The sequence below is a fragment of the Quercus robur genome, chromosome 2, assembly GCF_932294415.1.
Source record: "Quercus robur chromosome 2, dhQueRobu3.1, whole genome shotgun sequence".
Classification (NCBI taxonomy): Eukaryota; Viridiplantae; Streptophyta; class Magnoliopsida; order Fagales; family Fagaceae; genus Quercus; species Quercus robur.
In genome coordinates this window covers 24,012,434-24,036,423 of record NC_065535.1, presented here as the reverse complement: position 1 = coordinate 24,036,423, position 23,990 = coordinate 24,012,434, and the positions used below count along the sequence as shown (strand labels likewise).

The following is a 23,990-nucleotide window of genomic DNA, read 5'->3' as shown; positions in this document are numbered from 1 at the left end:
CCGGTTAACTAGGTGAAAGTGCCGATGAAAGGCGTTGGAATCTGCAAGAAAAAGACATGCACATGGTTAGTAATCGAACCACATCAAATTATAATGGCGCAAAAGATCGGCACCCTTCCACTCTCTATACCCCACCTGGTTCTCCCTCCACCATTGGGCATGGAATGCCATCGTGCCATTCCCCAGATACAATAAGAAAGTCTTTGTTCAACCCCTTGTTGGAGTCGGGGAGGCACTGAATTAGCCAAACCCTTTCGTCTCTAGTCTTCATGTAATAGATTTTGCCCTTTAATTTTTGGAGATTGTAGCACCAATTCACGTCATGATGGGTTAGCCTTAGCCCCATTTTCTCATTTAGGGCATCCACACAGCCCAGAATCCTAAACATATTAGCAGCGCACTGGGTGGGAGCTAACTGGAAATGCCTAAGATAATTCTTCATTACTGGCCCCATGGGGATTCTCATACCCCCCTCTATGAAGGCGAGAACGGGAATTACCACCTCGCCCGTATTTCTCAGAATATGCCACTCCCCCATCTTACAGTGCCTCAAACTCACGTTGGGGGGAATTCTATAATCGGCGATGAACTTTCCATCGCCTTTTCGGTATCAACCAATTTCCTCAATCTCATTTTAACCATCTCTAAGAATTACTAAACAGACTCAACCAACTACAGGAGAAGGAGAGGAACAAGAGAAAAATAAACCCAAAAAAGAAAAAGTACGAGTTAGCGAAGGCAGGAAACTTACAGAAAAGAGGAAAGGTGCCTCGGACAGGCTTTTTGTGCTGAAAATAGACTTGAATGTGGATGAAAGTTTGGATGAACCCAGAATATGTGTGCTAGAACTCTCAAGTGCAAAAGTGAAGAGACCAATCAGTTCCAAAAATCATTTGTACCTCTCATCGAAAGTAACTGCACGAATTTTCCCGCCCATAAAGGCAAGGAGATCTCAACCGTTAGATCTCCATCACGCCGTTGAATGTGGGAAGCACTGAACTGCCCGCGTTTAATGAGGACACGTTTCGCCTTCCAAAGGTTCCAAGAACGTGACTCGGGCAGACGAAGAGTCTCAAGAACCGATAGGTGACAAGGATTGACAAGCTTTGGCAGAGGCCTGATGTCATCAAAACTCTCATATCCGGCTGAGGATCCAGACAGCAGGATTTTGAGGGGCTATTGTGGGACCAGAGAACTTACGACCCGGCCCACTCTCCACTAGGGCCCAGGGCCCGTGCTGAGAAGGGTAGTTGCCGAGGACGAGTAGGAGAAGACCAAATAGCCCAAAGACACAGCCGAGGATGACCCTGTCCTCGGCATCCCAAGACTTCGAAGGGAAGAGTGACATGTCATCAAAGGCAGCCTCCAAAGGCCCCCAGAAGAAGAGGCGAGTAGAATGGGACCCACGTGGGGGTACGGTGTGGAGGTTCAAGGTAAATATGTCCCTTCCGCATTGAATGCGTTCACAAACGTCCTAACCATATTAATGAGAAAAGATGCCTGAACAGTGTAGTTTCGGTTATTGCAATTAACAAAAAGTAAGGGGAGGCGGCTGATGGGACAGGTACTTGAATAGGCGGCTGCCTGATTAACAGGTGGAAGGCCAGGATCAGCCAAGAAGGGCTATATAATGTGAAGACTTATGCGCCAAGAAGGGGGCTGGGGAAAAAAAGACCAAGAACCAGAGCCTCCCAAACCATTTCGAGGAGAAAAATTCCCCGAGCGAACATGGTTTAATTCTGTATGAACACCACGACTAACCACCGACCGGTGACCAAGGCCTAGTCTTTCAAACCTACGCTCTACAAATTATATTGTTTGGACCCTCAACGTGTGAACCCAATACTGTTTTGGGGCCGTCACGAATTGAGTCCCTACATATAATATTATTCGTATATTTAAAAATTATTTTGTTACAATATTATATATATATATATATATATATATATATTTTTATTATTACCCTTAATCTTTTTTTTTTTTTTGGATTTAGTATTATAATTTTTCTTTCATCACAATTTGAAAAAATAGATCGGATTTTTTTTACAAAGAGAATAGGATTCATTTCTCAATTAGAAGCTTTTGCGTATTTATACAAATCCAATTGATGATGTAATAGTTATCAAAAAAAAAATTGATAATGTAATAAATCCAAAAAAGAAAAAAAAGATAATATAATAGTTTGAAAAAGAAACATGGGATAGTTTAGTCTGACACTTTTTTTTTTTTTTTTTTAACGTGGGATAGTTTTTCCTTATCGTATTGGAGGGGTAGTTATTTTCTTTCAAACGTGAGTAGCGGGAAGTTCTTTTTTTGAGAAGAAAGATGAGGAAGTTTTAGGTTACACGTTTCTTTTTTAAAATGTGAAGAAAATAAATACATGGGGAGTTTTTTAAGCTATTGAGTAGAAGTAAGAATTTATTAGAAGTAGCAAGACATTTTAACGTAGAAATAGGGATTTATTATTTTTGTCAGTTTATTATTTTAACCTCATTTTTAAGTTTTAGGTAGGGGTAGTTTTGACTATAAAAAAACAAAAACTAACTTTCTTTTGTCAATTTACTATTTTAACCCTATTTTTAAATTGTTGGTTAATTAATTCAAAGCTATTTTTGACAATAAAATAATAATAATTAACTTTCTGAATCCTCTTAATATATTCTGATATATAAAAATGATGAAAACAAAAAGACCATTAAATCTGAATGCATCTCATCCCTATAAATACATATCCATCCACAACCACAAACGATATAACAACGAAAACAAAACAAATATCTGTGACTAAAAGAGAAGGTCAACCCAGCCAACCCAAAATCAAATCTGCCATGTTGCTTCTTCTCACCCTAATTCCTTTACTTTCCCTTCTCTTCTTCTTCTTCTTTCTCAATTCCAATTCCAATTCCAATTCTAAAGTCCCCAAATCCTACCCTCTAGTGGGTTCATTCTTCGCCTTCCTTGCCAACCGAAAGCGCCTACTCCCATGGCTCTCAGGCATCATGCAAGTCTCACCTTCCTCCACCTTTGTTCTCCGACGCAACTACTCCACCCGCCAGGTCTTCTCCGTCAACCCCGCCGTGGTCCAACACATTCTCAAGACAAACTTCTCTAACTACGGAAAAGGCCACGTTTTCAATCGAACTCTCACCGACTTTCTTGGCCACGGCATCTTCAACATTGACGGCGACTCCTGGAAGTTCCAAAGACAAGTCTCTAGCCACGAATTCAACACCAAATCTCTCCGCAAGTTCATTGAAACCGTTGTCGACACTGAGCTCTCCGATCGCCTCATCCCCATTCTCTCCTCAGCTGCCAAACAGGGAACTGTCCTTGATTTCCAAGACATTCTTCAAAGGTTTGCTTTTGATAATATTTGTAAGATCGCTTTCGGGTTCGACCCAGCATACTTGTTGCCCTCTCTTCCACAGGCCAAGTTCGCCTTAGCCTTTGAAGACGGTGTCAGGATTAGCAGCGAGAGGTTCTCTGCGGTACACCCAGTCGTCTGGAAATTCAAGAAGTTGTTGAATATTGGGTCAGAAAAGCGTCTCAAAAACGCTATCTTGGAAGTGCGAGAGTTCGCACTGAACATAATCAAAGAAAAGAAGCAGAGGCTGGGAGAGAAAGAGAGCCTCGATTCCGTGGACCTGTTGTCAAGGTTCTTGAGCTCCGGCCATTCGGACGAGAACTTCGTGACAGACATTGTGATCAGCTTTATACTTGCTGGGCGTGACACTACGTCGGCGGCTTTAACATGGTTTTTTTGGCTTCTATGGAAGAACCCAGAGATTGAATCCGAGATTCTAAATGAAATCAATGAAAAATCAGAAGCGCCTGTTTTTGACGAGGTGAAAGACATGGTGTACACACACGCTTCACTATGTGAAAGCATGAGGCTGTACCCGCCAGTTCCGATGGCCTCAAAGGAGGCAGTGAACGACGACGTATTGCCCGGCGGGACAGTGGTGAAGAAGGGGATGAAAGTGACCTACTTTCCATACGCAATGGGGAGGTTGGAGATGCTGTGGGGATCGGACTGGGCAGAGTTCAAGCCAAAGAGGTGGCTGCAGAAGGAGGAAGAATCATGGAAGTTCGTGGGGAGAGACCCGTACACATATCCGGTGTTCCAGGCAGGTCCTAGAATTTGTTTGGGGAAGGAAATGGCATTCTTGCAGATGAAGAGGGTGGTAGCTGGTGTTTTAAGGAGGTTTGAGGTGGTGCCAGCGTTTGAAGAAGGTGTAAACCATGAACCGGAGTTTGTTTCGTATTTGACTTCAAAGATGAAAGGTGGGTTTCCGGTGAAGATTGTGGAGAGGGTTAATGTTCATCATCATGAGACTGAGTCCTGAGTGTTATACTGAGTCCGTGTCCCCACATGTGCACCCTAGTTTGGTTTTCGCCGTACTTTTTCATCTGCTTTTCTTTTTTATTTTTTTTTATTTTTATATTTTTATTTTTATTTTTTAATTTTTTTTTTCAGCTGCTTTTAAGTTTATGAAAACAAAATGTAGATATGGCAACCACTGCCCTTTCTATATAGTTTTTTTGTTTTGTTTTGTTTTGTCGGTAATAGGGATATTATATAAACAAGAATTGGGGCTTGCACAAGAATTGGTAATAGGGATATTATATAATATGGATATTATATAGTTTTCAATTGCGTTTATATGATGAATGATTCACTGTGATGTGAAATGTGTGCAATCTATTTCTTTTTTTTTCTTGCCCGTTCTTGCACAAGCTAAATTGGGGCTTGTTTGGTATTGGATTTCAAGAATTATTGTTTCAAATAATATAAAAATTGTAGTATAAAAAATGTTGTAAAAATAAGTGTTTAAATTACTTCTAATGCAAAAAAATATATTTAATATCATATTTTAAACAACATATTTTCAAATGTGAAAAAACATTACTTCATGTGTTGGGTATGTATAGGTTTTTTTAACAAAAAGTTGTATTTATACTGATGAGTCCAGAAAAATCATTAAGGTCGTCCATTAATACCATCAAAGATAATTGCTCAACACATTCAATAACGACCATCAAAGGTCTTAAACTCTTATCAAGACAAAAAACATTACAATCAAGGTAATAATCACCTTAACAGCTACCTAAGTCACCTATAAAAGGGACAATCGGTCTCACTAGCTAAGGTATGTCAAAAACTACTACAAAATACTATAAAACACTATCTATATACAAAATATATAGGCTGATACTAACTTAAGCATTGGAGGCTCTCCCATCAGGAACAACCTGGTGGTATCTTCAATCTATCTCTCTTTTATCTTGCAGGTCCTACAAGATCATCTAATGCTCCCGATTGGACGAGTGACCTACCTACTACAAAATACTACAAAACACTATCTATATACAAAATATATAGGCTGATACTAACTTAAGCATTGGAGGCTCTCCCATCAGGCACAACCCGGTGGTATCTTCAATCTATCTCTCTTTTATCTTGTAGGTCTTACAAAATCGTCTAATGCTCCCCATTGGACGAGTGACCTAACTGACGATTTTGGCTTCATCAGTTTGGTGCCGTCTGTGGGGGAAGATTTGCCACTAACCTCTTCCTACAACAAAGGGTCACTTAACTTAATTAAGGGTTTTGAACAAGAAGATACCGGACCAAGAGCATCACATAGGATGATACCCTTGGATCATCTCTTCAATTTGCACATTCTCATTTCTTCGACCACTTTCACAATATAAGATTAGGTTGAGATGGAGGAGACAAAGAGGTCTCAAACCCTATGGCCTCTACCTTGACTCCTTAAGGGTCCACACCATTGAAGGAGAGGAACAAAGCACACATTCGGGTGTTATGGTGTAGAGGAGATCAAATGAGTGGTTTGTTCAATATAAGGCATGGACTGAACGCTGCATGACCACAAAATTCAAGCGACCTCGATAGACCTTAAGGATATGGCCCAGTTCAAAGAACACACTATGGTTTATAATCTAAAGGTCAGATTTATGCATTTTCTCCTTTTCTACTCTCCAAGTATTTGCAAATAATATTTAATCTTCTTTCACGCTACACTAATCTCAAAGGACACATGTGGATGAAGGAATTAATAACTATAAAACTTTTCCATCCTAGAATGCAAAACGTTAGACAATATTATAATTCCCAAGTTCTATGCTAACCATTGATGGAAAATGCCATGATATAGTTAGAAGACCATGAATTCATGGTAATAAATATATATGGTCTAGAGATATTTCAAGAAAGATATCCAATTTTATACCAGCTTTTTGAGGTAAAATACGTAGAAACTTTTATTTAGTAAAACTGTTAGTACAAGGGAATATATACCCTGTTTCAACAAACCGAAAACAGAGGATAAAAAGGACATCAAAATTTTATATCAGCTTTGGAATAGCCTTGATTGTTGTCAAGCCAAAATTTAAGATTCCAATTTTGGGTTTGAATAGTTGTACAACAGTGAGGCGTTATAGTTACAGCCAACACACGTTCAAAAATTAAACGGATTGGTCACTGTAAAATTTTATGGCCTTGATATTATGACTTTTCTTTCCCAATACATCTTGCTAAGATAGGAAAGATGGAAGCCAAGGATTATTGCTTTGCCCAAAATAATAGTAAATCTCAATTTTTGGTTGTTAGAGAAAATGAAGCAAAAACTTATTACCGTACAACATTATAGCTTCAAATATTAAAGAGGAGGGTCAATTCTTATTTCACTTCCAAGTTTAAGAATCCCAAATTCAAGCATTATAACTGGAGATGATTCGGTTTTCTTTTTATAAATAGGGTAATGTATTGAATTATAAGCATATATATGCATGTGACATTTACTCTAAATAATGTGAAAACTATTTTTGACCGTCAATCTTAAATAATTTTAAGATAGTCTCTTTTATTATTCCATCAAAAGCATTAAAAAAAAAAAAAAAAAAAATTTACTACTGGCTTGGGGATGGTTTATATTCTTTTGGCGTGCTTTTGTTTTGTGGGTAGTGCTAGAATAAGCTCTTACAAATTATCACTTCCCATGGCAAAACAAAGTAAATAAAAAGCACAAAAGTTTGAAGTAGAGTAGTTTTCTTTAGCCATGAGCTGAATGAGCACATCCACAAGGTAACAGATTCTCAACATAAAACAACGTTATGTGTATCTGCTATATCAGTTGACCTTTTTTAGGTCCGTTTGGATTAACGTGATGCTAATCCCCTAAAAGGGGAAAAAGTATAGCTGTATGTAGAAAAAAAAAGTAAGGCTTTAAAAAATTGTGTACAAACAAATAAGCTAATAATCTAAAAGAAAAAAAGCCAATCCAAACAATGGTTAATATGATTCTAACCCAAAACTCACTCCCACCAATCTTTCCATTTAATGCACCAGATTTTCCAAAGGGCTAAAATGAGGTCTAGGTTCATGATTCCTTGTCAACTCTCATTAAATGGCCTTCCATTCATATTTCCTCCACCATTACTATATAAACCCCCCTCTCCTTTATTCCAAAGCACACAAATAATCCCCATCTCTTCTCTTCTCTTGAGTTCTAGTGAAGTTGAGTAGTCTTGTCATATCTTGGTCTTCCTAAGACTCAAGGTATTGAGTGAGACTCACTCTCCCTCTCTTAGTTCTTCTTTTCCTCCACCCTTAGGACTTCCATCAATAATCTCCTCCTCCATTATATGGATCTTGCATGAAGGTATAATCCCCTTCCCTAACTGTTTGCTTATATTGTCATGATGAGAATTTAAGATTAAAGCATGATAATTCTCTTGAATATGTTTGAATGTTCTTAATTGTTCTTATGTGTTCTTCACATGTTCTTAGTTGTTCATCACATGTTCATGCATATTACTAGATTTAATCTTAAATCCACATCAAAAATATGAAAAACATGTTTGTTTAGTAATTCTTTCAAATCCTTGAATCTAGATTTATCACTATCCACACACATTCACTAGAGTTCATTTTTTAATCCAAACGTCATGCTTAATAAATAGAATTAGGGTTTATCACATGCACACACATTAAATTCAATATACAAATTGATTGACATATTAGATGATGTGATATGAATGTTGGCCACCATAGTCTAGAAGACCGGTTTCACTGGGCAAGGTGGGTGCCTAACACCTTCCCATCTTGTAACATAACCTCTGAGCTTAGATCAAGGGTTAGTAAATCAAAGACTTATCCATGTAATTTTTTATTTTTAGATTGTAACTAGGAAATAAAGCCATGTACTTTATCTTAGATTGTATCTAGGACCAAAGCCATGTAATTTTCCTATGATCAATGTAAATTCAATTTCAAATTAATAAAATGAGGAATTTTTCATTCATGGTTTTCTTATTTTTCCAATAATTAAATAAGTGGCGACTCCATTGTAAAACCCTTAATCTAAAGGGAAAAATATAACTAGTCGAATCTCCATTTTGAGAGACAATAACACGACTCCACCCATTCATGTAGGTTTGGCCCAACACATCATAAAAATGGGCCGGGGGCGCGGTCTCTCACAGTGGCGACTCCATTAGGGACATTGAGGGCTAAGCTTCAATTAGGTTATGGTGGCCAACCATGTCATTGTTTGTTTATTACTTTTTGTATATAATATGTCTAATATGTCATTATTTTGCATGTCATGCATCATTTGCTTGAATGAAATTTATTTTATTTGTGTGCAAGCCCAGAAGCCCGGTAGTATTAGCCGTGGATTGTGGTCTTCCTGAGACTCATATACCCAGCGGTGAACCTACCACCCACCGCAACAAGGATCATTATGGTTATGCCATGGTGGTTCATAGGGAAAAACTGTACCGTTCGGACCAACGCGGCGCTCCTGGCGTCACAAGTTGGGAGGTACGACGTCCTAGCTTGTGGGGACCTTTAACCTACCTTCTACCCATGTTGTAATGACCCATAGAACCTACCTTTAGGTCGGTCCATGTAAATTGCATTTCATTATGCATTTGTTTGGTCGTTGTTTGAACCATGATGACTCAAGTCCAACGCTTGAGCTCATCATGATTGTTTGAACATTGCATGTTGTGAATGAACTCAAACCCAAAAGCCTAAGATTGAGCTCTACTTGAAATGGAAGCCCAATTTGTTTCTTGAATGAGTCTAAGCCCAACACTTGAGCCCATCAAAGGTGTATACTCATGATCAACATCAAAGGCCAAAAGCTCACAAGATGCATGCCTTCCAAGTGTAAGCCCAAGCCATTTCAAGCAGATACCAAGAGATCATAATCAATGTTCAAGCCTTCCAAGTGAAAGCCCAAGCCATTTCATCATAATCAAGGTTCAAGCACACCAAGCCTCAAGCATCCTAAATGGACCAAGAGGAAGCAAGTGGCCCAACTTTGCCTCACTCTACATTTGGTTTGCAACATCATGGTTAAGCTTAAAGTTTGATTGTTTATTCCATGTTTCTATGTTTCTTTGAATTCAAATTCTTCATGTAGCATTAAATGAGCTTTGTTTGTGTATATATATAATAATAAAAAAACAATTCAAGATTTCCAAACAATAAAAAAGAGAAAAATTTTCAAATGAAAAAAGCCTTTGGACAAGGGGCATTGAGCCCTTAAGTCATTTAAAAAAAAAACAAATTCCTTGAACTAGGGGCATTGAACTTCCTAGTGACTTTTTTAAAAAAAGACCCAATTTTTTTTCTTTCTTTCAAGATTAAAAAAAAAAAAAAGAAAGAAAAGAAGTCTCCTTTTCAAAATGGTACATGAGGATCCCTTGGACAAAACATTTTTAGAATTTTGATGTTTAAAAGCTTGAGCAATCAACTTGTACCAAGGAATGATTAATTTCATTTGATCCATGTAAAGACTTTTGCTACTTGACTTAGAATATAAGAAGAAATGGTCTTAAAAGGCAATCAAAAAATCCATCCATCGAAAAATCTCGAGAATCCATGCACTTGATCCAATTTTCAAAAGTCTTTTGTTTCACATCATTAGAGCATTCATACTTTTTCTTTTAAGATGAATTTATTAAAAGAGCTTGAATCACTATGCCTACAAGCAAGCATTACTAGGGATAGGAGGCCATCTTTGGTTAAACCAAATTATTTCCTATGACCTAGAATGTTCATCATCCATTGCTAGCCCATTTGAGCCTTTAAACATTTAGCCTTTTTTTGCATAAACCCACTAAAATCTAAACCTAGGGTGGGAAAGTTCAAAGTATGCATGCTTAAATCTCATGTTGAGGAGGAGTTGACCTTGTAGTTTTGAAGCTAATTGATGAAGCTCTCCTAGAAGACATGAAAGACAAGTAGAGAATTCATTAAGCTATAAGAGATCATCAAAGTAAAAGGAGTTTTCACTCAATCAAGGAAAGAGAAATGAAATTCCATCAAAGTGAGAGAAAAAAAAATGTGCATCAAGTTTTAAGAACCTAAAATTCATCATGCCAAGAAGAGTAGAAGGTTCATCCAAAAGAAAGTTCATCAAAAAGGAAAAGATTCATCAAGCACAGAAAGGTGCAAGTCCATTGAGACAAGAAAGAAGTCTAGAGAGTGCATCAAAATGACCAAAAATCATTAAGCTGAGAAATACAAGGAGGGCAAAAGGTCCCCAAAAGTTCATTCAATCAAGAGATGAAAGACCAAAAAAAAAAAAAAAAGCCCGCTTGGCTGAAAACCAAAAGGGCAGTCTAGGAAAAGTTAGGGCCAAAGAAAAGAAGAAGAAGAAAAGAAAAAAATTGGAAAATCCTACCAAGTTGGAAAGTTAAAGAAGCAACCTAAAAAGATAACAATTTTACAAGATGAAAGTCTAGAGGTATGATTCAAAAGGAATGAGCATAAAAACGATTGTTGATACAAGTGACCAATGAAGACTAGTGAGAAGATAGCAAAGAAGAAATGAGACAACTCCTCCAATACTTGATTTTTGAGTAATGTATACTTGGGGGAAGATCATAGGGAATTTTGAGCCTTTTATATCATTCATTTCATAACCTAAACCCGGCCTACATTACAACCCATAAGTAAAGACCTCCTTGAAGTCTTGCTAATTGTAGGCGCATCTTAAACTCTTATAATATTTTCTCTTGAATTAAAAAGGAAAAATGCTTAAAATTGTCAAACCCCACAGGATGACATGTCCGAGAAAAAATTTCTCAAATTCTCAAATCCTCAAAATGACTCAAAAGAACTTCCAAACCTGGAGCACTCTCCTTGTTTGCACCCAACAATGTGATTCATAAATATTATCACATTTCATTTCTTGATTGCCTTTGGAGACTTAATCTGACGATGTTCAAAAGGATGAAGCAAATTTGATTACATGAGTTTAATGATCTTGATCCTTCCTAATCAAAGAGATTTGTTCGATTCTTAAACACTTTGATTTGCCAAAATAGTTGTTCAAAGGATCACCTCTTGTTCCAAAAAAAAGTGAAATCTCATTTCAAAAAAAAAAGAAAAATCATTCTTTTCCAAAATCCAGTTCTCTTGAACTACGTCTTGACCTGATCCTCTATAAGAGAGGTACATAGGCAGCCTTGCAGAGGCCCGGTCCCATTCACCCAAACAAACTTGGAGAACAAAGTCAAAATAATGTGAAAAAATTTTTGGGTGCATATTAGGTTAAGCCCATTTGTTTGCATTAAGCATGTTTAAACTTGGAGTATTGGCCTATTTATATTGTGTGCAAGTTTTCACAATAATTGGTTTCTAACAAGCTAGAGAAAGAAAGTCTTTTTGTAGGAACCAAGGATGGCGGACCGTGATCTTCTTTCATGTTCCCTAATGGCCACAACATCAAATGAATTCAGCTTCAATCTAAGCATGGAATATGCCCCAAACTAGGGACATTGGGTAAGTACTTCCAATTCATTTCAATGAATAAATCCATTACTAATTGAAATTATCTTTTTACAGGAATTAAGTAAGGACTTATCCAGCAATCTGCATCAACTTCAGCCAAAGTAATTCTCATTCAAAGGATAGGTTTTTCCAAAAAAAAAAAAAAAAATCATGAATAAATCTTCATCTCTTTTACTCCATCTTCATCTTCATCTTTTTCACTTTTTGATAATGAACAAATCTTCAAATCTCAAAAAAAAAAAAAAAAAAAAAAAAAAAAAAAAAGAGAGAGAGAAGAAAAGAAAAGAGAGAATTTTCAAAAAGCCTAAGGACTAAGGGCATTAGGCTCGTACTTCTTAGGTTGCTTTCAAAAAAAAATCATCAATCAAAATTTTCAATTCCTTGAAAAACTTCAAAATTTCCAAATTTTTTTTTAAAAAAAAAAGGGAGACAAAAGACAATTTTCAAAAAAAAAAATTCAAAGTTATCAATTCCTTGAAAAAATTCAAAATTTCCAAATTTTTCAAAAAAAAAATTTCATCAATCAAAATTTTCAATTCCTTGAAAAAATTCAAAATTTCCAAATTTTCCAAAAAAAAAAAAAAATCTTCATTAAATTCTTCTTCAGGAACAGAAAGCTATGATCCTCTTCCATATTTTCCAGCGGGGCAACATCAAGTCAACTGTCCACCCTTCATCGAAGCATGGAATATGTCCCAAACTAGGGGCATTCGCCAGGTATGCCAACTTTTTTTTAATGAATAACTCCGTTACTCATTGAAAATGTTTATTTTGCAAGTACTGGTGTAAAAAGCCACACACATCGGCATGAGCCAAGATCCAAAAACCCTACGCCTCTGAAAACATGAGCCAAGATCCAAAAATCCTACGCCTCTGAAAACATAAGCCAGGATCCAGAACCTTTGGTCCTTTGAAAACATGAGCCAAAGCCCAAAAAACCCTTGGTCCTCTGAAAACATGAGCCAAGATCCAAAAATCCTAGGTCTCTGAAAACATGAGCCAAGATCCAGAACCTTTGGTCCTTTGAAAGCATGAGCCAAAGCCCAAAAATCCCTTGGTCCTCTGAAAACATGAGCCAGGATCCGGAACCTTTGGTCCTCTGAAAACATGAGCCAAAGCCTAAAAAACCCTTGGTCCTCTGAAAACATGAGCCAAGATCCAAAAATCCTAGGCCTCTGAAAACATGAGCTAGGATCTAGAACCTTTGGTCCTCTGAAAACATGAGCCAAAGCCCAAAAAACCCTTGGTCCTCTGAAAACATGAGCCAAGATCCAAAAATCCTAGGCCTCTGAAAACATGAGCCAGGATCTAGAACCTTTGGTCCTCTAAAAACATGAGTCAAAGCCCAAAAAACCCTTGGTCCTCTGAAAACATGAGCCAAGATCCAAAAATCCTAGGCCTCTGAAAACATGAGCCAGGATCCGAAACCTTTGGTCTTCTGAAAACATGAGCCAAAGCCAAAAAAAAAAAAAAAAAAAAAAAAAAAAAAAAAAAAACCCTTGGTCTTCTGAAAACATAAGCCAAGATCCAAATATCCTAGGTCTCTGAAAACATGAGCCAAGATCCAGAACCTTTGGTCCTCTGAAAACATGAGCCAAAGCCCAAAAAACACTTGGTCCTCTGAAAACATGAGCCAAGATCCAAAAATCCTAGGCCTCTGAAAACATGAGCCAGGATCCAGAACCTTTGGTCCTCTGAAAACATGAGTCAAAGCCCAAAAAACCCTTGGTCCTCTGAAAACATGAGCCAAGATCCAAAAATCCTAGGTCTCTGAAAACATGAGCCAAGATCCAGAACCTTTGGTCATTTGAAAGCATGAGCCAAAGCCCAAAAATCCCTTGGTCCTCTGAAAACATGAGCCAAGATCCAAAAATCCTAGGTCTCTGAAAACATGAGCCAGGATCTAGAACCTTTGGTCCTCTGAAATCATGAGCCAAAGCCCAAAAAACCCTTGGTCCTCTGAAAACATGAGCCAAGATCCAAAAATCCTAGGCCTCTGAAAACATGAGCCAGAATCTGGAACCTTTGGTCCTCTGAAAGCATGAGCCAAAGCCCAAAAAACCCTTGGTCCTCTTAAAACATGAGCCAAGATCCAAAAATCCTAGGCCTCTGAAAACATGAGCCAGGATCCAGAACCATTGGTCCTCTGAAAACATGAGCCAAAGCCCAAAAAACCCTTGGTCCTTTGAAAACATGAGCCAAGATCCAAAAATCCTAGGTCTTTGAAAACATGAGCCAGGATCCAGAACCTTTGGTCCTCTGAAAACATGAGCCAAAGCCCAAAAAACCCTTGGTCCTCTGAAAACATGAGCCAAGATCCAAAAATCCTAGGCCTTTGAAAACATGAGCCAGGATCCAGAACCATTGGTCCACTGAAAACATGAGCCAAACCCCAAAAAACCCTTGGCCCTCTGAAAACATGAGCCAAGATCCAAAAATCCTAGGCCTCTGAAAACATGAGCCAGGATCCAGAACCTTTGGTCCTCTGAAAGCATGAGCCAAAGCCCAAAAAACCCTTGGTCCTCTGAAAACATGAGCCAAGATCCAAAAATCTTAGGTCTCTGAAAACATGAGCCAGGATCCAGAACCTTTGGTCCTCTGAAAACATGAGCCAAAGCCTAGAAAACCCTTGGTCCTCTGAAAACATGAGTCAAGATCCAAAAATCCTAGGCCTCTGAAAACATGAGCCAGGATCCAGAACCTTTGGTCCTCTGAAAACATGAGCCAAAGCCCAAAAAACCCTTGGTCCTCTGAAAATATGAGCCAAGATCCAAAAATCCTTGGTCTTTGAAAACATGAGCCGGGATCCAGAACCTTTGGTCCTCTAAAAGCATGAGCCAAAGCCCAAATCCGTTGTCCTCCAGGTAAGCATATCTTGTACTTATACAAAAAAAAAAATAATAAAAAAAAAAATAAAAATAAAAATTTATGAATGCATGAACTACATTTAGACTTGATCCTCCCTCTAAGAGGTACGTAGGCAATCTCCCTTGAGATTCGGTCCACATTTTAATCTAGAACATGACCGTCTGCATTTTTATTTGCATGTATCATACATTTATCACGGTTAAATACTGATTGCAAAGTTAGGTGTCTCTTTCATACATTGGCATTCGCTTTTCAAGTTTTACCAATGAGGGGCATTCTGTTGACACTCTATTTTGCAACCCGTATTTAACCTCACATGGAGGGTAAAAGGTAATTTCACATTAGAAATATGCATCTTGATTCTGGTCATTAGATCCTTAAACTCATTTCACCAAAGTGATCTTGATGTTGTAACGATTAAATCGATTGGTCATGAGCCCTAATCGGATCATTAGATTGAAAGTTAACTAGATAGTTAAACATTAATTATTCAATGAGTAATTTGTTCAATTATCTTTTAATTAGAGTAAATTTGGAACCAATTAAGTCTGAAATGGGAGTGATTGGAGCCATTTAATGTTAATTGAGAGCTAATTTGGGGACCTATTAATGTTAATTGTGCTGAAACCATTTTCTAACAAATGACCTCTGCTTACCATTTCATTGATATATCTCAGAATATTTTGAATCTGTGAATGAGGTTATTTTTCCCAGAAACTAGACATCCTGGGCTTTAATTTGAGTACAAGAATGAGACAATTCCAATCAAAATTGAGGCAGATATGATTTTTCAAAGTTGGCTCTATAGGCTGTGACAGCAGTTACGGGAAAACCGAATTTTGGCTTGCTCCTCACTCCCACCAATCTTTCCATTTAATGCACCAGATTTTCCAAAGGGCTAAAATGAGGTCTAGGTTCATGATTCCTTGTCAACTCTCATTAAATGGCCTTCCATTCATATTTCCTCCACCACTACTATATAAACCCCCCTCTCCTTTATTCCAAAGCACACAAAAAATCCCCCTCTCATCTCTTCTCTTGAGTTCTAGTGAAGTTGAGTAGTCTTGTCATATCTTGGTCTTTCTGAGACTCAAGGTATTGAGTGAGACTCACTCTCCCTCTCCTATTTCTTCTTTTCCCCCACCCTTAGGACTTCCATCAAGAATCTCTTCCTCCATTATATGGATCTTGCATGAAGGTATAATCCCCTTCCCTAACTGTTTGCTTATATTATCATGATGAGAATTTAAGATTAAAGCATGATAATTCTCTTGAATATGTTTGAATGTTCTTATGTGTTCTTCACATGTTCATGCATATCACTAGATTTAATTTTAAATCCACATCAAAAATATGAAAAACATGTTTGTTTAGTAATTCTTTCAAATCCTTGAATCTAGGTTCATCACTATCCACACACATTCACTAGAGTTCATTTTTTAATCCAAACGTCATGCTTAATAAATAGAATTAGGGTTTATCACATGCACACACATTAAATTCAACATACAAATTGATTGACATATTGGATGATGTAATATGAATGTTCGCCACCATAGTCTAGAAGACCGGTTTCACCGGGCAAGGTGGGTACCTAACACCTTCCCATCTTGTAACGTAACCTCCGAGCTTAGATCAAGGATTAGTAGATCAAATACTTATCCATGTAATTTTTTATTTTTAGATTGTAACTAGGAAATAAAGCTATGTACTTTATCTTAGATTGTATCTAGGACCAAAGCCATGTAATTTTCCTATGATCAATGTAAATTCAATTTCAAATTAATAAAATGAGGAATTTTTCATTCATGGCTTTCTTATTTTTCCAATAATTAAATAAGTGGCGACTCCATTGTTAAACCCTTAATCTAAAGGGAAAAATATAACTAGTCGAATCTCCATTTTGAGAGACAATAACACGACTCCACCCATTCACGTGGGTTTGGCCCAACACATCATAAAAACGGGCCAGGGGCGCGGTCTCTCACAGGTGGTAGGTTCACCGCTGGGTATGTGAGTCTCAAGAAGACCACAATCCACGGCTAATACTACCGGACTTCCGGGCTAGCACACAAATAAAATAAATTTAATTCAAGCAAATGATGCATGACATGTAAAATAATGACATATTAGACATATTATTTACAAAAAAACAATAAACAAACAATGACATGGTTGGCCACCATAATCTAATTGAAACTTAGCCCTCTATATCCCCAGTGGAGTCGCCACTGTGAAAGACCGTGCCCTCGGCCCGTTTTATGGGATGTTGGGCCAAACCCACATAAATGGGTGGAGTCGTGTTATTGCCTCTCAAAATGGAAATTCAACTGATTATGTTTTCCCCCTTAGATTAAGGATTTTACAATAGAGTTGCCACTTATTTAATTATTGGAAAAATAAGAAAACCATAATTGAAAAATTTCTCATTTTATTAATTTGAAATTAAATTAAATTTACATTGATCATAAGAAAATTACATGACTTTGGTCCTAGATACAATCTAAGATAAAATACATGGCTTTATTTCCTAGTTACAATCTAAAAATCGAAAATTACATGGATAAGCATTTGATCTACTAACCCTTGATCTAAGATCGGAGGCTATGTTACAAGGTGGGAAGGTGTTAGGCACCCACCTTAACCGGTGAAACCGGTCTTCTAGATTATGGTGGCCAACATTCATATCACATCATCTAATATATTATCAATCAATTTGCATGTTGAATTTAAAGTGTGTGCATGTGATGACCCTAATTCAATTTATTAAGCCTTGCATTTGGATTGAAAAATAAATTTTAGTAAATGTGTGTGGATAGTAATAACCTAGATTCAAGGATTTGAAAAAATTACTAAACAAACATGTTTTTCATATTTTTGATTTGGATTTAAGATTAAATCTAGTGATATACATGAACATGTGATGAACAACTAAGAATATGTGAAAAACACATAAGAACAATTAAGAATATTCAAACATATTCAAGGGAATTATCATACTTTAATCTTAAATTCTTATCATGGCAATATGAACAAACAATTAGGAAAGGAGATTATATCTTCATGCAAGATCCATATAATGGAGGAGGGGATTTTTGATGAAGGTTCTAAGGGTGGAGGAAAAGAAGAGTTAGGAGAGGGAGAGTGAGTCTTACTCAATATCTTGAGTCTTAGGAAAACCAAGATATAACAAGACTACCTAACTTCACTAGAACTCAAGAGAAGAGAAGAGAGGAGGATTTTTTTGTGTATTTCGAATGAAGGAGAGAGGGAGTTTATATAGTAGTAGTGGAAGAAATATAAATGAAAGGCCATTTAATAAGAGTTGACAAAGAATCATAAACTTAGTTCTCATTTTAGCCTTTGGGGAAATCTGGTGCATTAAATGTGGAGATTAATGAAAGTAAAGAGCAAGCAAAGTTTGGTTTTCCCGTAACTGCTGTAACAGCCTGTAAAGCCAATTTTGAAAAATCATATCTGCCTCAATTATGATCGGAATTATCTCATTCTTGTGCTCAAATTGAAGCCCCGGATGTCTAGTTTCTGGGAAAATTAGCCTCATTCATAAAGTCAAAATATTCTAAGAGATATCGATGAAATTGTGAGCAAAGGTCATTTGTTAGAAAATGGTTTCAGCACAATTAACATTAATAGGTCTCAAATTAGCTCCCAAGAAACATTAAATGACTCTAATTACTCTCATTTCAGACTTAATTGGTTCCAAATTTACTCTGATTAAAAGATAATTGCACAAATTACTCATTGAAAAATTAATGTTTAACTATCTAATTAATTAGTTGTGTGCAACCCTACCATAAAATGTAGTCCTAACTAATCAAATTATGACACATCATCGATCTCAAATTGATTATACTTATAACCAATTGAAATCAATTGTTCATAATCACATATAGTCGGACTCAATTTGTGATAGTGCATCTCAGCCATTAAAACTTGATTTGATGATAACTTTCAATCTAATGGTCTGATTTAGGCTCATGACCAGTCGATTTAATCGTTATAACATCAAGATCATTTTGGTAAAATGAGATTAAGGATCTAATGACTAGAATCAAGATGCATTTTTCCAATGTGAAATTACCCTTTTACCCTCCATATGAGGTTAAATATGGGTTGCAAAATAGGGTGTCAACAGAGTTTTACACACACACACTTAGATTAGGCTAGGGTAGAAATTTTATCTTGTATATAAAAAATAAAAAATAAATAAATAAATAAATAAAAAAAGAAAAGAGTCAACCAACCCAAAATTATAATAGCAATTACACCAAGTAACATGAATTTATATGCTAATTTGGATGTTGAGTAGATATAGCAAAATAATTTCAAATTATTGTATTGTTGACTATATGTTAAAGTTTAAGAGTGCATATTGCAAACACTACTGTTTTTTAGGGTGAATAGTTATTATTCACCCCATTTTTGGGTGAATTGATAATTGTTAACCCTTGTTGATTGGAAAATCATGCGCCAACAATTTATGAAAACTAAAGATAATTTCTCCACTTAAATTGAGAAGAGTACAATAAAAAGAAGGGTCATGCTAACAAGTGCCCTTATGGTATTAGTTAACAATCTATTTTGAGAAAGTTTTGACATTACTTTTATGAGAAATGAAAAAAATTGTCAAAACATTAATTTTTTTTTTCCATAAAAACTTTCTTTAAATGGATTATTAACTAATGTCCTAAGGGCATTCGTTAGCATTTTCCTATAAAAGGAATTGAAAGGAACAACATTGATAGCTCAATAGGGTGTAAGTAAGCGAGTAACAAATCATTTTGTGAACCACAGTAGCATAGTTTTCAAACAATACCTAATCATAAGCAATATGGATGAAATTTCACAACAACTTGACGAAACTCAACTACCGAATAGTATTTACCAATTAATTGAAATGGAAGTAAGGCTGCCACTTTAGTCCCTATTCTTATTCTTCAATAGACTTTCTTAGCATAGTGCGTACCACTTCCTATTAACTCTTGCTGACATGTCTCACATTTATTGGATTTTAATACTGCTCACATGGTATCATTTGATACTAAATACCTTCTTCATGCACAATGTGCTTGGGGGTCTAGGAGGGAAAGGGTTCAAGCTGCAGGGTTAGCAACATGTTGTAATTATTTCTCCGAAAAAAAAAAAAAAAACCTTCTCTATTCTCTAACCTTACACTCATACTTTTCATAAAAGGCTAGTGTTGTAACAAATTCAAGATACAATAATGTGTTAAACTTCAAGGCTGGCTCAATCACTAGGCATATTAGTTTGACTTTTGATACTCTGTTACACAAGGACCATCGCCTTAATCTCCAAATCCTTCCCTGTGAGTCTATCCAAAATTTGTCGTGTGAGGAAGGAAAAACTGGGATTTGTTATATCACTTATCTTTTTCTTTTTAAATTTTATCCTAGGATTTTTAAAAATATTAATATAGAACCGGTTCCTTTTATTTTAAGTATTTATTTTTGTATTTTTTTAGATATGTTGTCACTTGTCATAAGTTATTATGCTTTTTAAAAATAAAAAATATTTTAATCAAATCTGAATATCCATATAAAATTTAACATAATGAGAAAATATGAATTTAAAATTTACTTTGTATCAATATTAATTATTTGATAAATTAATTTTTAAGATATGTTCATTTAGTAAAGCTGCAATCTAAATTTATAATTTACTTTGTATCAATATTAACTTATTGATTTATGTGAGAAATTAATTTTTTAGATATGTTCATTTAGTAAAGTTGCAATCTTGCTTTGATAAATCAAGTTTTATTGTTTTATTCTTCTAAAAAAAAAAAATTTCTATTGTTTTATACTTTAAATTTTATTTTAATTAAATTATAGTTGATGGTGTCACAAATCATCCAAGTCCATAACCCGTCCATATGTCTCGTCCAACCAAGGAAGCTATATTAGGCAGAGGAAATTCCTAACGTCCTGGCGAACCTCGTCCATATATGGACGAGGAATACCTCATGAAACCTACTCATTATTTATGCAGGACAAGCCTTCCAAGATGATCTCGTCCATCTTTCACTAAAGATGGACGAGCTCGTCGTGGAAGTCTCGTCCATCCCTGCTAAGGATGGACGAGTTCATCGGCCCGTCCAACCTAGGTAACTTCCACAGCGGTTATGGAAGTTACCCCCAATTCTCCGGACTCCTCGACATTGGGAACGGTTACGAAACCGATAACCGTTCCACACATACTATATAAGGCTTCTTCGATGAATGGTAAGGGGATTCAGACAATTTCCTTTGGAGAGAATATTTATTCCTTACAGAGAGTTTAAAAGTAACTAACTTCATCATCGGAGGATTTTTGGCCGGTCACCACCGGTCCCCTCTGATTCAGTGTTCTTTGTATTACAGGAGATAGCCCAAAGATTATCGCTCGAGTCTTGTCAACCCACTGATATCCAAGGAATTATCAATAGTTTTCCATTATAAATCATGTTTCATTTATTCATATATATTTTTCAATTATAAATGTCTATTAGAAAATATCCATCTATATATATATATATATATATATAGAGAGAGAGAGAGAGAGAGAGAGAGAGAGAGAGAGAGAGATATGAAAAAAAAAATTATCTATGAATAAATTTGTTACTAGCATTTAAGAAAACACAACAAAACCAAGAAAAAATATATTTTAAATAAATATAAAAATGAAATTAATATTATTTTATTAATATTTAAATATAAGATAAGAAAAAACCCCCACTTAAAAGTTTCGCCTTATACCCCAAAATTGGTTAAGCTAGCCCTGTGTTAGAGAGCTAAAATATTCAAGCTAAAACTAATTCATGGATATGGCAAATCATTACCTATGTAGAACACAAGATGCACAAGTTCCCCCCACAATAGTTAAAACCCATGAGCCAATAGCCACTTAATTTATCACATCATTCAGAATAGAGGGTTAATATAAAATGTTAATAATTTGATTTCAACCTACAATTTTTCTTCTCCTAAACCTTCTCACCAGGCAATTATCGCACAACTTACACTCTTCCTCCCTCAATATGCAACACAAATTTCTTTAATCATAGATTTGAAATGTTATTCAATAATTATAAAACTAAAGAGGTACCTATTCAAAAACTTATAAACTAAGGGCACATTTGGTACACTGTAATGATTATTACATGAGAATAGGAATAAGTATTACAAGGAATACATTAAGTAAGAATGTAATAAGTATTACTATTCATTAGTTTGGTGACCATTTAGGAATAGAATCCTAAATATGCATCCATAATTTAGTAGAGTATAAAAAGAATGTGTAATTAAATCATTTTTAAATCAAATTTCCTAAAATAAGTGTATTTTAGGGTGTTCAAAATAGAGCTAATAATTAACAACAATGAAAATTTATTTTCTTTCTTTTTGAAGATGTGGCAACTAATGGCTTTTTAAGAATTTTTTTTTAAATTATTATATAAGATAAAGGAATAGATATTCAGTACTTTTGATAAGGAATAATTATTCCTCATTTTGAAGAATAGCTATTCATAAGGAATAACTATTCATTGTAATAAAAACATAACCAAACAACCAAATAATTATGCCATACGAATATCTATTACATTACAGTGTCTATTATAGTCTACCAAACGTGCTCTAAGAAGATGTTATCTTTTCCATAACTTTTCCAATACCAAAATGTTTTCCACTAATGGCTTAGCTATTCGGTAGTTTGGTTATGTTTTTATTCGATAATTTGGTTATGTTTTTATTTTAGAGAACATGCATTTTTTATAAATAACTATTCTTTAAGATTCTAATAGCTATGAATAGATATTCTAAAAAATGTTGTAATAACTATTTGTGGGGTCACAATTCGAGGTCCAGGCCCAACAGGTATGGAGTTCTGGCCCAAGAAGCCCGAAACAATAAATTATAGAGAGTGGGTTACAGAACTAGGCCCTAACGAAGTGCATACTAGTTAACATTGGGCCATACAACAATTGAGAATAAGAAAATCTCCTTCATGTTCATTAGATATACGGTCCAAGGAGACGTGGGGGATGTATCTCTGTCCCTACTCAAAGGCTACGGTTCTCATCTTGTAATTTTGTTCTAAGTTCCTCTTTTTCCCGTCCCTCTTTTCATGGGGACTCCCCTCTCTTATATAGCCCCCTTGAAATCATCAGGACCTTACACTTATTGATCATCTGAACCTTCACTTGAGTACTCGTCCCATCGGACATCTCCCCCATCTTTCTGTGAGTTGTGGTAGTCAAAGTAACACTCTTCGCAAGTCCTCTCCACATTAATGCGGCCAGAAAAGTAGTTGTCATGCATTTAATGTGGTAGCTATAGCCTCTCCCTTGGCATCCTACACTTTCCTCCCTCTTATGGGCTTGTAGGACTCATCCCTGTTACTAATACTCATTGGAGTGAATCCTTATAGCTGGCAGAGTGCATGTTTGAGCCACATTTGATACATCCGAGGAGACATTTCTCCTCGAACCGCCTTTTAAACAATTTTGGGCCCATAAGAATTGGGCCGGGAGCCCTTTTGGTACCCACACCTTCTCCTCGGACGTGGTCGAGTTTTATATGGAACCCAAGGCCCATTGTATGATCTTGGGACTTTAGCCCTACACTATTCGTATAATAATTTCTAAAATTAATATATTTCCAAATATACAAACTTTCCATATGCATAAAATTATAATAAAATATATCAAAAAAAAATTCTCTCTCAATTTTTTAAAAAAAATATAACTGTATAAGTAATATATTTCCTAATTATAGATCTTAAATTTTATTTTAATGTTACAACTTAGAATCAAGCCTATGAATAAGTTTAATTATTCTATTATAACACATTTTATTCTCAATAATAAAGATTTTCAGTAAAAAATATTAACATTCATGTTGTAATTTCCATTCAGTGTGCCAAACGTGCTTTAAGTGTATTTTATTACTATTTTTTTTTTTAGTTTGATTTATTTGGTATTATGATAATTACTTTTAATGAATTTAGAATATAATTTTGCATGTTATGGGAATTACAATGATTTTATTGGTTTAAGAAATGAGAATCTCTCAACCCAATAAGATCAAGTTGGGTTGAAAAGCCCTCCTACTCCATCCATGCACACCCTCCCTTTGATCTCTCTCTCTCTCTCTCTCTGAAATAAACAAAATACAAAAAGCATAAAAAAAAATTTTTTTGATTTAAAAAAAAAAAAGAAAAAAAAAGCATCAAAATTGATTATTAAAAAAAAAAAATACTTAAAATTTCT

At 35.7% G+C, this 23,990-nt stretch overlaps 1 protein-coding gene across 2 annotated transcripts in view; it reads left to right on the top strand.

Moving 5' to 3' along the window:
* Nucleotides 1-2,750: 2,750 nt before the first annotated feature.
* The window catches only part of LOC126712985 (cytochrome P450 94A1-like), a 43,891-nt gene continuing 22,651 nt past the window's right edge, over nucleotides 2,751-23,990 (top strand). Inside the window, exon 1 of one of the 2 annotated variants that reach the window (XM_050412564.1) lies at nucleotides 2,751-4,009. In XM_050412564.1, the coding sequence (XP_050268521.1) occupies nucleotides 2,829-4,009 (1,181 nt within the window). In that variant the 5' untranslated portion in view covers nucleotides 2,751-2,828. The remainder of the gene's footprint in view (nucleotides 4,010-23,990) is intronic. The other variant, XM_050412565.1, reaches the window with a different exon arrangement.